The sequence below is a fragment of the Rhineura floridana genome, chromosome 10, assembly GCF_030035675.1.
Source record: "Rhineura floridana isolate rRhiFlo1 chromosome 10, rRhiFlo1.hap2, whole genome shotgun sequence".
Taxonomy (NCBI): domain Eukaryota; kingdom Metazoa; phylum Chordata; class Lepidosauria; order Squamata; family Rhineuridae; genus Rhineura; species Rhineura floridana.
The window spans coordinates 31,097,513-31,113,041 of NC_084489.1; the positions used below are offsets into that span (position 1 = coordinate 31,097,513).

The following is a 15,529-nucleotide window of genomic DNA, read 5'->3' on the forward strand; positions in this document are numbered from 1 at the left end:
GGGCAGTGTGCAACTTAAAAAAAATAGCAAGTACAATAAAATTCCATTTAAATATTGAAAGCAAAAAAGCATCAGCCATAAAATCTATCAGATTCAGGGAAAAAAAATGCTAAAACCAGTTATAAAACATGCTAGCAGACCTGGGCAAATAAAGTTGTCACCTGGTGCTGAAAAGACATGAAATATGAGCTTTTCTGGAGGGGGCATTCCATATCTGAAGCATTATGATCGCAAAAATCCTTTCCTCAGTCATCAACTAACTTCAGAAACCGCCTCAGATGAAGAATGAAAGTTTGCACAGAAGATGGTTTTCAAATAGTGAGATCCAAAGCCATTTAGAGATTTCTAGGTAATGCCCAGCATGTTCATTTGTGCCCAGAAACAAGCTAGCAGCAAGTGCAGCTATTAAAGCACCAGCAGGGTGTTTAACCTAGCATTTTGTCCTAACCAAGTTTCCAAGAAGTCTTCAGTGACAATCCTCATATTGCAATAGTCCATTCAAGAGGTAACTTGTGGTCAGCCTCTCTCTGACCAGGAGGCATCACGGATGGTACACTAGCCTTAGATGACAAATAAAAGAGTTTAGAAATGTCCCACCAAAGAACCTGCTTTTTGTATTTTGAGAGTTTAGCAAAACATCATTTGCTGACATTCCAGGGTTGCCGACTGGGCTATTCATTTTTTTGTGTTACCCTTTCAAAGGCTGTAACATCTTGAGCCTGCATTTGTCCTTGTTCCTGTGAATTACCTCTAGTAACCAAAGAGTTTGAAGATTTAGTAGTCGCTCTGTAGTGACTAAAATTATGCAACTTGCTTTTTTAAGAAGTGCCTTTCCTTGCTCAGGTGGTTATCAAAAATATAGTTTACAATGCACCCAGTGAGTGTGACTAGAAATATATCATTTATAGAGCCAGTGGCAAATTTCTGGGGGTGATCAAATTGTTGGTATATTGTTAGAAACTTAAAAGCTGTCTGTTGCAGGGATAACTCTAGTGCCACCTCCTCCTGGTCCCGCTAGTAGTTTTTCTAAAAATATCAAACTTTTAATTAATTCTTATTCTGATATTAAGGTTTAAGGGAATTCCTTCACTTGGAGTGGTCACTATTTGTTTACATGTTGGTCACCACCTGCTGCTCAATGATTTCATTCAAAACATGGTACCAAATTCATTCTCTTCCCTTTTCCACATTCAAGTTAAGGTTGTACCTGATATGCTTAGAATGGAAAACAGGGACTGGAGCTTTAATATATGTATAGTTATAGCAATGTTGTACTCTACTTCTTCTATGATCCCACATCACAGTCGCTACAAATGAAAGATGGCCTCAGGTTACATTTGTACTACCTGATGGCATTCTCAAAGGAGACACAAGCTGTTAGCAGAAAAGGTCAGATTCCAGCCTATGTTGGCACTTAGCACATTTGTGATTAGTGCACTTGCCTATTTCACCAATATCCCATGGATGGCTATATATCTCCCCCAGCCTTGTGCTGAGAACCAGTGGGGCACCCCAGTTTTTCTTTTTGTAGAATTGCTTTTCTCCTTTAGAAAAGTGGGACATAACACAGAAGGTTTTGGACATATGTTGAATTTGCAGTAAGGCAGCAACAGTGTCTTATACATAGACTGTTCAACTCATACGATGAACCAATATATACTTTCCGAATCAGTGAATAACTTCAGTGCTGAAATCTCAATTCCTGATTGTCTCTCAGAGGCATAGACAGTTCTGATAAGTTCCCCTATGATCCTGTATGAAATGATGTTTCCACCCAATATTTGGGCACTATTGTAATTGTTTGTTCTGACATTTTTATGTTTAGTACTGTACTTACTTGTACCTGAAACTGTTTATGAATTCTGATAGAAGCTTCCTACCATGGGATTCTATTATTTTAATGTTAAGCCATATAGCTAGTTATTGGTACACGTATAGTGAAACCTTGTAACTGCCTTAACCAACTGTATGGTTTTAGTGTGGATGTATTTTGGAGTATTAAGAACCACAAACTGCATCTTAAGGGGGGCATGTAGCAAAAGTCCAAAATCTCTCGTTCACCATTCTGCCTTGGGGAAGACCCCTTGAATAAACACAGAACAGGACAGTTTCTGTCTGGCAGAGAGATGGAGGAATCTGGTGGTACTTAACACCTCAATAGCCATCTCCCAACTTCTAAAAGGTGTCAAATCAGCTCCCTAATGGACATGACTGACTTGTGATGAGCTGAACATTGCCAACTGTCAATCAGGACTCACCTGGGTCAAACCTCTTAAAAGTGGATTGTTGCCTTATAATCCTTAGTCTCTCAAATTACCTCAACTGATCACCTGTCCTGCTACACATGAGACCAGAAGCTTATTTGTAAGTAGGTATATTAGGATAGACAGACTTAAACTGAAAGGCTCTTTTTATTTTTTTGAAGCAACATTCTGCCTCTTCCATGTGTCCTCTCCTTTTTTTATTCTTTGGATGGTGCCCAGTCACTTGCTTCATGTACTATGTGTGTATGTAGGGGTTTGACAGAGAAATGTAGGCCATTTTGATCTCTAGGGAAGAACAAGTGAGCTGGATGCTCTCTCCGTTTCTCCTTATAAGTATTTGCCTTGGATCCCTGGAAAGCACTCCTGTCCAAGGTTAGAGGGGGAGTAAGGGGTGTCTTGGCAGCCTACTTGATAGCCTCTGACATGACTGGCCTACCCAGTCTGGTAGTCATGGAAGGAAGGGACTAAAAGGTTCTTTGACCCCCACCCCACCCCACCCGTGTTACAGCATCTTCTTTCACATAGAAATGTTCCAGTTAGAGCAAACTACCAAATTTGAAAGCCTTCAAAGGAAGCTGAACATGGAATATTTTCAGGGCCTGGAGCACAAATGTGCTATCAAGCGTTGCAGATTTATAGCATGCAACTGAAATATTATTGTCCAGTTCACTACATATTAGTTTAAATAAATAAAACAGAATGACTCTCCATGTGCTGATTTAGAGAAGTCTCTGCCATTATTTCTAGATTATGCACCATTCACAGACTTATCAACTTTGCTGTGCAATGTTCTTGGGTTGGAATATACCAAAAGTTAATTAGACAGCAGGAGAGGTGGATTTTTTGTACATATCTTTATTAGCACAGTAACAAATGCAGACTTAGGTAGCCCACAACATATAACCAATCCACTGAGTGACTCCTATTCCACGCCTTACAGTTAAACAGCTTAAGGTATTTCACTACAGATTGCCCTAAGTCCCAATTAAAACCTTTATTTTCACAAAGCTAACTTGGTATAGAAAAATGAATACATGAACTACTTTCCTTTTTCTTAGGTGAGGCAACACATAGCCACACCCCCATATTTCATGTCAACGAGATGGCAATCTTTTAAAAGATCTGTTAAATACCAAACTCTCCCACCTCCCATGGGAAAAAATATTCCCAACATTTTTTTATAAAATAAAACCAAATTTTTAAAAAAAGCACATAGCGAGTCTTCTTGAAAGAACTTTTACATAAATGCCAAATATATGTACCTGTACAAAATTAAGCTGTTTTAATCTTTTACCTATCACAAGTAACCAAACACCCTTTCCCATCCCCCCTCCAATTGTCAAAGTAGTTTACATTCTTCTTGGTGCTATAATCAGAGCTACTATTGCTGAACTAATGACAGTCTTAAAATATGCTATTCCCCATTCTAGCTGACTACTGTAGCAAGATACCTTAAGTTACAACAACAAAATCTTAGGAAATAAAAGACTGAATAAAATCTGTTATAGAAATACCCTACTCTTTATCAGTTTCTCCCCTCCCCTGTCCCACCCCTTCAAAATCATAAGCAGCTCTTTCCATCACAGATTATTTAACACAAGGGTTAGACAAAACTCCAGTTTATGTAGCGTATCTCTTGGTCCACTGTCTGGCCATTCTGTCATGCTCTGCTCTGTTAGTCATATATTGAGTAGCAATACTTCCAACCAGGGGATCAGCTGCAAAAAATTAAAAAAAATCCAGTTCATCATAGATCTTTGGGGGCATGAAAAAGGAAACAGACAAAAGCAGAGGTCAGATTTGATCAGGATTACTAAAGCATTAATTCAATGATTGTGCTGAATGAAATTTTAGTTCCAATTTTGGGCACCTTTCCAGAAATTGTTGCCTTAAGCCATAATCTTGTGTACATTTACTTTGGTGTAAGCCCTACTGAACATTGGGAACTTACTTCTGAGTAAATATGTATAAAAGTAGACTACTGCTGTTTCTACAGATAAAGCACACCTATTAATCATTCAAAACAAAAAAGGTTTCCCCTCAATAGAGTAACCTACTCTTCTAATTATATTACACATTTAATTCAGAAGAGGCCCCTGCCCCCAATTCCTTTGCTGCTTCTCAAGCTGTAGATCATTTATGTATTGCAACAAACATGTACAACTCTTGTGACTGTATTGGATTATTCTAAATTTGTATATTTCAGATTGTACACTCAGATTTCTATCCACAGAACACTACTTGTCAAGATTTTCTAAAACAAGAAAACTGTTACTAATATAGAAAGGGATGAGTGGGGGAGTCACTGGGCAAATGTTGATGTTGTAGTTTGACATCCATCAAATCCTTCTACGTGAACTAGGAATAAATTCTGATGGAATAGCTCCACATGGAATATATGAATTACATCTACACGCCACTTTTCTACACGCCACTTTTATTTGAATAAACTCAAAGCAGTGTCTGTGTAACTGTTTCGAAGCTTTAACCAGGTATATATTCTGAAAAGCGTTTCCCAAAGCTACGTGGAAAGTAAAGTGAGTAAAGTTATGTGGACAGGCAATTCAGACAAAGTTTCCATATGTGTACACAGGGAGTTTCAAAAAGTGCTTCTACGAAAGCCAAATGTTACATTGGAAGAGACAACGATGGCTTTCAGAGAAGAAATCCAAGCCTGCAAGCTCCAAACATCATTGACAGGGAGCATTTGCGTTTCTTAGGAGAGTTTTATAAATAATGAAACATTTGTGCTCTATCACTTACCTATGTATTTTTAAAAAATCTAAATTAAAAACACACACAACACTTTACCTATTCACCAACATTCTTTATGGTATTCTAACAAGTATAAATTCTGCCTTATGAGAATTTCAGTTTTCTATTTGCTTTGCTGCTTTCCTTGTAACACAGGAACATTGCCTGTGTTTCCCCCTTGCAGTCTCTTCCAAAGGGCCTTGTCCCAAAACACAGCAACAGCAATAGAAGTGCAAATGATGTTATCAGCCCCATAAACTAGGCTGGAGAAGTAGGCTTGGGGGGTAGCAGGTGAGAAAAATCCAAAGTGCTGTGGGGAATAAGACTGAAAGAACCCATGGAAAAGGGAGTCGGCTGATAAGAGAATCACAGCAGTAAGGCTCTTGGCTATATATAACATTTTACATTTGGTTCTAAGTGTAGGTAGTCTGCTAAGAAAAAAAGATACTAGCTTGCCTGAAGTCACAGACATCTATACCTCTTGCTGTTAGGACACATCCAGCCAGCAACCAAATGCCCAGTTGGTTCTGACAGAGCAGTGATGGGGAACCAGTGAGCATCCACATGTTGCTGCACTACAATTCCCATCATATCTGATTATTGGCTATGCTGGTTGGGGGTGATGGGAGTTGGAGTCCAACAATTTCTGGAAGACCATATATTCCCCAACATTGTGGGATAATACTGGGAAGAGACAGTTACTTTCCTTATTTATTACATTTATATTCCACCTTTCCTCCAAGGAGCTCAAGGTGGTGTACATGTTTCTCCCCTCCCCATTTTATCCTCACAACAACCCTGTGAAGTAGGTTAGGCTGAGAGAAAGTGACTAGCCCAAGGTCACCCAGTGAGTTTCATGGCTGATTATCTTTCATGAGACATTCCTGTGTTTGCTACAAGAAGCAAGCCCACACTGCTGGATAAAACTCAGTGCTGTTTCATGCGATTAAACCTGCAGGCTATGTGAATTAGAAAAAGATTAGTGTTCATTGAAGCTTTGCAGCCATTCCCATTGTGGGACAGATGCTCTCCCCCTTCCCTCCAAAATTCAGAAGTCTTACCAGGATTGCAGTCTGTGAGAAGTGAGCAGATGGAGAGAAGGACTTTAGAAATGGTTAAGGCTGGACTCCAGTTGTCTTTTAGTATGTCCAGGCAGATCACCCCTTGGCTGTTAATGTTACAGTGATAAATTCTTGTTCGAAAGGTAACCTACGAGAGAAAAAGAAAAAAAAACACATAAGGAAAGGGTTATAGTCTCTTCAACTAAAAAATGATCCAGTCTTAAGTAGGTCCTGTCCGAGATTTTCCAGACAGACCCTCTGGCGCTTCCCACATTAGAATTTAAGCACTAACTCTGTCCAAACCACGTACAGATGACGACTATCATATTGCCTTCAAGTCTTTGATAAGTTGTTGCTTGTGGAGTGGCATTCAGTGTTTATGTCCTGCTATAGCCTTTGGTCAAACCTCCCCCCCAACCCCCAACTTAGTACTTAAAAAAAAAATCTGCTAAAAGATGACCTATCCAGCGACCAAGGATTAAAAACAAATCCATGCTCTTGGCAACAGTGGCTCTATCATAGTACCGTCAGGTTTTGAATATTTTTTTTCTTATTTGATATTTCAGCCACTGGTATATGTAAGTAGCTAACATATTAGGACACCAGGAATCACATCTAAATATATTAAATTAAAATAAAACAGTCTATGTTATGCTGATGATGCCTTACTCATGCAACAAGAAATGGGGGGAAAAACCTTACCCACACCTCATTGGCTCAAGCCAATTATAGAATTTGGAGCTCTTTCTGGATATACTGTTGACTGGAATACTATTAGATCTGGATCTAAATGCTCAAGAAAGTATTTATTTATAGTATTTCTCTGTTCTCTGAGCAGCATACATAAAAATGGTTAAAATAAATATACAGCGTTAGCCATCTTCATAGTAGATCCACTGAAATCCATGGATTTCACATTGACTTAAATGGGTCTATTTTTAGTAAGGCTTAGCTGGATGTCACCCAATGAAAACATAATTGCAAAGTAACACACATTATAGTGCAGATTAATCATTAAAATTAATCACAACTTTTAAAACTTAAAAAATTGCAAAACCTCAAAAACCATTCAAAAGCCTGGCAGAATTTTAAAGAAGTCTTTGCTTAGTATCTCAAAGTCTAAGGATAAAATTAAATATTCAGGTGTGGTTTATGATTAATTCAAACTTTATCTTAACTAAAATTAAAAAAAAACAGACTTGGAGCATTGTCCTTAGAATTTATGTTAATGGATGAGTGACTATGGTTAAGATTTATCTTCTACCACATTTCATTTACATTGTACAGGGACTACCATCTGCCGTCTCAATTATTTCTGCTAAATTGACTCAACACTGGGCTCCTATTGAGGCCTGATAATTTCATCTTCTAAAATGAAGCTGCCTACACAGCAGGGTGAATTTCATTTCCTGGCTACCCATCAGTCTGTTTTTCTAACCTCCCAAGCATTTAGATGGAGGCACTCTCAACAGCCTCTCACTTGAGCTCCCTCCATTTATGAGCAAAACTATTTTAAGTTTTAAGAGTATTTTTGCAGGGGAAATGATGTTCCCTTTGACCACTGCTGCAGCAGCGAGGACTAAATGGAGGACACTGGCTGATCAGCTAAGATTTGACCCTTGTGCACATTAAATCATTAATCTGCTTAAAAAGGTAAAGGTGTCCCCGCACTTGTAGTGCGAGTCGTTTCCGACTCTTAGGGTGACGTCTTGCGACGTTTACTAGGCAGACCGTATATATGGGGTGGGATTGCCAGTTCCATCCCCGGCCTTTACCCTCCAGCATATGCCGGAAACTCATTTTACCGACCATGGATGGATGGAAGGCTGAGTGGACCTCGACCCCTTTTACCGGAGATTCAACTTCCTCCTTTCGTTGGAATCGAACTCCGGCCGTGAGCAGAGCTTCGGCTGCGTTACTGCCGCTTACCACTGTGCGCCACGGAGGATCTGCTTAATATAGTGTTAAAAATGGAGAGCCATCTTCAAACTTGGATTGACAGGCACTTTCACACTCCTTCAGTGATTGAGTTAACAAGATTTATCTTTTAGTACATTACAAAAAAGATGCAACAACGAGTTGCTCTAAACCAGTGGTTCCCAAGCATTCCTCCCCATGGATCACCTGAAAATTGCTGAGAGTCTTAATAGAACACTTAATGATTTTTCTGCCTGTTGTAGCAAGTGTAGTGCACAATGCTAGATGCCACGATTCCTTGATTGATTTTTTTCTTATATATTGTATTTTATTGTATTAGAATTTGAAAATCAGTACAAATATTTCACCCAGTGGATGTGCCCATCTTCAACCACAAACTCACAGATACGCTGTGGACCACCTGAATGAAGCTCTAAACCAATGATAGTCCTACAGTGAGCTTAAACATATCTGTAACATATTTATTTGACTTGTGCACTATTTCTGAAATTTCTAAAATGATTAATTTCTCCCAGGTTTTATTCATTTTCTCTGTTAACTCCCACCCCTCCCTGTCCAATTGTATTGTCACTTAACGGGAACTAGAGCACCTGATTTAGTCTCAAAATAAGAATCAAGACACACCACACTCAGTACAGTGAAACAGACTCCTAGTTTCCTCCATGCTCAGTTCTAGCAAAAAGTGCTATTGTAAATTCATTGGTGCTATTCTGGTAGTTCTGCTTGCTAGAAATGTTGAAAGTTCAAGTCTACTCTTACATACATGCATTGGGAGCTGAAAGGTAAATTTGGAGATGATGTAAAGATATCAAATGAAAAAATCAACCCGAGGCAGCCTGCGGATTCTTGATAGACGGTGCTTGCTTTCATTCTGACCAACTGCTGTCTTACTGATTAGTGAAGTGACTGGCTTTCCATGGATTCCTTTGAATTTCCACTCTCCAGCCTATATAAATGACTGGGTAGTTGAATTTCCTACAACTTAACAATGAGCAACACATATGAAAGAAAACTTTACCCATATTTACTCATATATCCGGAGGATTTTTACTACAATATTGCCCCAGGAAAACAGCAACTGATGCGACCTGCACTCCAGCTCGTTGGCCTGTACCCCCACCCCCATATCACCCCTTCTTCCTATTTCTTGTTTCCCTCTTTATTTATATTATTCCTTATTTAACAGAAAACTGTGTTTGCAGTAATTTCCCAGAGGCCCAAGAATGTAACAATGGGGAAATTAATTTTTTAGAAGTCTCCCAAATTTGTTCATTCTGGATAGTTTTGTACTGTCGAAAGAACAATATAGCTGGTATTCAACACTTTTTGTTTCTTTTTTAAGTTATAATTCTTCATTTCAATTATTTGTTGCTATAGTCAATGCAAAATCTTAAGCTATAAATAGAAAAAATGTAGTCTTTGAAAACCTATCATCTGTACACAGACCAAGACATCAAACATGGATCTCTCTCTGCTAAAATGATTACTGAACTCTACACCAAGTAGTGAAGTTAAATTTCATGCTTTAATTTTGTATTTGGTATAATATATGAAGCTATTACTAGTCTAATGATTTTATCACCAGTGTGAGAACTATTATTCTTCCTTTAAAACTAATTAGAATAGTCACAATAAGAAGACTGAGTATCTACATCCATGGCGAACTGCTGCCCTCTTGTGTCACTTGTCTTTATCACATCAGAACTACACAGGTTTAAAAGGTGCATAGGGATTACTGCAGCAATAATTTCTATCATTACGGTGCTCAGTTTTTTAGGCTACAAAAGAACAATGTAATTTATGAGGCACTTACCACATGCCTTCTACAGACATTTGCCTTATTAAGGAGCAGAAATTAGTAACCTTTTGCCACAGATGTCAACATCCAAAAGAGAATTTTGCATTACATTTCAGATGCACTTTTCATTACATTTGTCACATTTTCCCCTTCTTCCTCTAGGGAGTCAAGCTAGGATAAATTACTTAATCTATGTTCTATCTCTGAACAAATTAGTCCACATGTGGATGACAAAATGCAGAACTTGGAAAGTTGGGCAGGAAAGCATCTATCCATGATAGGAATACTTGGCCCTTGCAGAAATAGTGGGTGGGGTGGTCAATCTGATTTCCCCAAATCTTATCTTGGATGCTTTGGCATCATGTCTGAGGGTTAATACAGGAGAGGTTGCACTGAATGTAGTGCAGTCAGCAGATTCCTGTCTTGAGCTGATCACTAGCTACTCTGCTCAACCTGGGATCCCTGCCAGTCAACACCAGCTGCTGCAAAGGTGGAAAGAAGAAGAAAAGTAGTAAGAGGAGCAGAAGTGGGTGGGTGGGAAGGATCTTGTCTGTGGGCCTGTATACACAGATGAGAAAGGGGAGGTGTTCTTTCCCTCTCCTCTCCACTAACTGCATGCATGCCCATTTGCAATAAGTGGAGAAGTGACGTAAATCCCACATTGTGCAAACCCACATTTCAAACCCCACAGTGGACAAGGCCCAAGGATTTGGAGTGGGATTAAAGTACTTGTGTCTCCCCTAATTCTGCAGCTCAAAAAAAGGAACTGCTGTAAGGAAAGGGCGAGTGGGCAGGGGAGAATATGGTGGTTACATGTGTCTGCCACGTAACGCAGTCAGGCCCTTAAATCCTTAAGTGCTTGCTTACGCAGATGCCAGAAGTAATCTAGCCTTTGTGAAAAACAGTGAAATGGAATGTCAGAAGCAATCTCCCCATTCCTTTCATTCAAGGCCAAACACATGCTCACCCGTGCACTACGAAAATGAAGTCACCTTACCACTTATTTTGCCTGAAACTGCTATACCAAGAGACACATAATGCAAATTATCCAAGTGTAACATGGAAGTAACTTGGGTTACTTTGTCTGGAAATGTATCCCAAAAACTGCATTAACAGCACAAACACATTTTTATGCACTACACTTGGGTTACCAAATGTCCAGGAAGTTTCTGTCTTGTCCAGTCTGTATGCTAACTTTCATTCTGGATGTATTATGTCCGAGAATAAAAGCTCAACTTGGTAAAGATTTCTGGCACCCAAGTCCTACCCAACTTCTCTGTCAAGAAGATAGTTGCCAGTCTACACAGGTGAGACAGTAAAGCTGTTATTCAGGGAGGCCAGAGAAGATAAAGGCATCTTTCTCTGTTTTCCTGTTCTAGGCAGGAAAGGGCACCATTAAGTAATATGGGTTGGACCCAGCTTAAGTTAATGGAATGTAGGTTCCATTGAAATGGGACAAGTGAGTCATGATTTAAATACCATATATTTCAATGGGAACTAACATAGGCTGGATCAAACCCAACATATGCTAGTGTCTACTTTTCTATTTGCTTAGTCATGGTATACTATTTCCCAACTGCCACAAAAATAACAGAATTCTATGTAGGTAGCATATATTTCAGGGTCAAAGTTTTGGAGTTACACAGGCCACATCTGTCTTTCCGCAGTGTTCAAGCAGAGCACATGGGAGACAACTCACTTTGCCTGATAGAGCAGGTTAACGTTATCAGGTTGCCTTCCCCGAGGCAGCACCTGCTGCCACTACAACCCCATGGGCAACACAGCACCCTCAGACACCTCCATCAGCCACACAAACCCCTCGTCCCCTTCAATTAAAAATGTATTAGGTGCACTACAAGGAAACCACCAGCTTTTAGTTGCTCACAATCTTTGCCAGAATGGCCACGTGGGGCCCAGAGTTGTAATGGGTAAATGAAAATGGCGGGTGCCTGGAGGCTGGTGCTTTGTTTTGCAGTATGCCCAGCAAAAATATTATTAAAAGGGGGGGGAGGACACCACTGTTGCCTGCCATACCAGAGATGGTAGTGGAGGGACCTTGGGGGGTTGCTGGGGGGGAGGATAAGGGGGGTGGGGAGAGAGCGAGAGGAATGAAGGTTGTGGTATGTATATGTGTGAGAAAGAGTGGGGGGATAAGGCTATCATTAGTTACTCATCTCGAGGACTTTTTTCTAACTGCTTCTGAATAACCATTGCTGGGGATCAGAAGCAAAAGAGAACTATTATTCTCATGTCCTGTGGGTTTCCCATAAGTCCCTGTGTAAGAAATAGGTTACTGGACTAAATAGGCTTTTGGTCTAATCCAGCAGGGCTCTTCCTATATTCTTGTGTTCTTAGCCGGAAGGGGAATTGGTGTGTGTGTGTGGGAGCTGATCCTGAAATAGAAAGGGTGTGTATCTGGTGGTGATACTAGGAGAGAAATTGGTTGTGGAGACAAAATATCTGGCAGCAAAATATCTTGGGATGGTCCTGAGTTACTGTTTTTCAGAAAGAGAGAGGGACCTGAGGAGGGGTGAGCTGGATTGACAGTTAACTGAAAAGGAATTAATTTGGGTAATGAATGTTGGGTGAAACTGATTTGGGGATGATATTCCTACAAATTTGGGGAAATAAATTAATTTAGAGGAGTTTATATAGAAGTAATCTAGGGAAATTAATTGGTTTTCCTTCTGTGAAATGGATATTCTGTTAGGAGCTAAAAACTTGTTCCAAAGGAGTGTTTTTTTGTATTCTGGGCTAAGGCTCCACCTCTGCCTTGTACTCAGGTTCTTCGGCAAATGAGTAATCTCTGAGCCTCAACAATTTCCCTTGTATGAAATGGGTATTTTGTTGTACCATGTGGGGTCAGATATATAGTATTTGGGGTTCAGACTCAACTTCTGCCTTGTTCTGTTATTTGGGAAAGCCATGTATTTGCCTTTCAGTCTAATCAAAGTGCTCTCTGTGAAAAGAGTGTTTAGTTGTAGTAGTAAATGATGTGATTGACCCCCCCAATTGCAGCTATTCTGACTAACCATACCTCCATTTATGACAGAGCTATTTTAGTTGTACGATTTTAGATTGCCTTGTGGATCCTAATGGATGTAAAGCCAGGATATAATAAGCCTTTTAAACAAACACACTAAAGAACAGCAGACTACCAGACAAATACACATATCTGACAAAATTTAAATAATTCCATTTATGTGAAAACACAAAAATAACCTTTATATTAGAAAAACCAATGGTAAACACTTATTTATAAACCTGCCATTGAAATGATAGTAATGCTGAAAATATCAGAAACATAAAAAATACAAACAAACTATCCATCTACTAGCTAGCTTTATTATACAGCCACGAGAGTGACTGTATACTATAGCCAGTGTGGATTTTTCGCATTTTGCAATGTTGATTGAAAATACCCCCATGCCATTCTGATGCTTCCCATAAGCTCATTTTGAAACAAAACCTTACAAAACTTATAGTCCTGAACTCATAAACACTTGCTTAACAACCCTCTCAATTTTCATGGCGATACACAAAACAGAGAGAATCAACAGTTCACGGTCTAAAAAGAGAGGAGAAAAAGCCCAGACCCTTTTTGGACTTTTTCCTGTCAGAGTTCTCCTAATTTGTTGAAATTAATTAAAAATCAGCAGTGTTCACTGAATACATGTAATCCTGTGACAAACCAGGCCCCACACTCTGAGCTTCATCTTCTACAGTTTAAAAGTTTAAAAAATGTCTGGCTGATTTTTAATTAATTTAAGAGTTTTTACGTTGAACTCAATGATAATGTTGGGCATGCTGAGTAAGAACCAGCTGTGAGTGTTCTGAAAGCCAGATTCACAGCTGCTTGGCTTGCCTAAGCAGGGGGCCATACCCATGCCAGACATTTATTTCATTTTAGATAGTCATGGCTTCTCCCAAAGAATCCTGGGAAGTGTAGTTTGTGAAGGGTGCTGAGAGGAGACTCCTATTGCCCTGACAGAGCTCCAGTGGCCAGAGTGGTTTAACAGTCAGCCACTCTGATTAAACCTCTGTGAGGGAAACAGGGCGTTTTGTAGCAACTCTCAGCACCCTTCACTAACTACACTTTCCAGGAATCTTTGGGAGAAGCCATGACTGTCTAAAGTGAAGACACAGTCTGGTGTGGATTTTTTCCAACAGCTACAGTGATTGCCTAAGTGCAACATATTGTACTCAGTCTGATTTTACATCAAAGTGCAGTTTCAGATTCAACTGTTAATGCACCCAAAATAGAAACAGAAAATAACCTCCAGTTTGAAACACAAAAGTCTGTCTCCACCATCATATCAGACTGACCAATAAAAAGGCTTTGATATTAATAAAAATAAATTTGACACAGGTTTCTAGGATGAATAATGAGGGAAATAAACTTTTCTAGATTAGATTCTCTGTAGAAACAATAGTAACACAGGAAAGAAGCAAAGTAAGAAGAACACCAACAAACATACAAAAGTGTAATTCTCCATCTTTGGAGATGGCAGGTGTTGCCACCACTCACCATATGCTCAGAGGCACATGTTACCAAATTCTTCCAAGCTACACAGCAAGTGGATTGGACTGTGAAAGACCAACCCAAATTGTGTTTGCATTTTGACAAATTTGTAGGGCAGTACAATATCTCAGAGAGGAGTTCAGGTCTCCTGCTCCCCTGGTGCATTCACTATAGCTGCCCAATTTCCCTGCTTTTTAAAGTTTGATAGAAATATCTGTTGGCTATAGGTACAATCTTAAACCGCAAGGTTTTTTGCCTATTAGTGAATATACATTAGAATTGGTGCTCCCCAACTATTCATCCAAGGGAAGTACTGTTTTCATCACCTCAGCTGTGTTCATGTACAAAGAGGTGACAAAATATACACACAGAGATCCTGATTCAGATCCATATATGCTACTGCAGCCTTCCTTGATTTGGTGCCCAATAGCCTCAGCCAGCATGCCCAGTGGTGAGGGATGATGACAGTTGTAGTCAGAGCCTGGAAAAGTTACTTTTTTGAACTACAACTCCCATCAGCCCAATCTAGTGGCCATGCTGGCTGGGGCTGATGGGAGTTGTAGTTCAAAAAAGTAACTTTTCCAAGCTCTGGTTGTAGTCCAATAGTATCAGAAGGATACCAGGTTGGGAAATCTGTGCTACATGGCACTACTGTTGACTTTGCAAGGCAAGGATCTGCAAGCCCGAGCCATATTACAGTCAATAATGTGAAAAACTGCAGCTGTGGTTGTGGTACTCACCTCCTGAATGGCGGCTATGTCTATAGAAAGTGAAAGCATTATGCACCAGGAGAATACATGCACATTAACCTTTTTTTAAAAAAGGTTTTAACTAATTATATGGAGTCACGCACTGGCAGCAAACATGAATTGTGTGATGCGTTTCTTACCTTTGGAGGCTTGAAGGGGTATTCTGGTGTAAACGTGATGTCAAGGAAGAAAACTCCACCCTCATATACTGAACCTGGAGGTCCTAAAATAGTTGATCGCCATTCATAGATGTTATCACCCTTGGGGCCAGCACTGTGAATTCGAAGGGGGAAAGAAGACATTTACAGTGATTTGCCTCAACAAGACTCCAACATTAAAAGAAAAGCCCATTCCTGCAAAGGATGCATGATATAAATTAAGGTTGTACTGACATTGGCAACAAGCACCCCACAGTAGGATACAATTTGCAGAAAGTTCCCATC

The 15,529-nt window shown here is 39.7% G+C and overlaps 2 protein-coding genes across 2 annotated transcripts in view; one reads left to right on the forward strand and one right to left on the reverse strand.

Annotated features, from left to right (window-relative positions):
• Positions 1 to 15,529, forward strand: part of NKIRAS1 (NFKB inhibitor interacting Ras like 1) — a 71,912-nt gene that overhangs the window by 16,798 nt on the left and 39,585 nt on the right. The window lies entirely within an intron of this gene.
• UBE2E1 (ubiquitin conjugating enzyme E2 E1) overlaps positions 3,104 to 15,529 on the reverse strand; it is a 68,007-nt gene continuing 55,581 nt past the window's right edge. The window contains exons 4-6 of the mRNA XM_061587771.1: positions 15,227 to 15,359; positions 6,080 to 6,227; positions 3,104 to 3,982 (exon numbers count right to left, since the gene is read on the reverse strand). Coding sequence (XP_061443755.1) covers positions 3,885 to 3,982; positions 6,080 to 6,227; positions 15,227 to 15,359 — 379 coding nt within the window. The 3' untranslated portion in view covers positions 3,104 to 3,884. The remainder of the gene's footprint in view (positions 3,983 to 6,079; positions 6,228 to 15,226; positions 15,360 to 15,529) is intronic.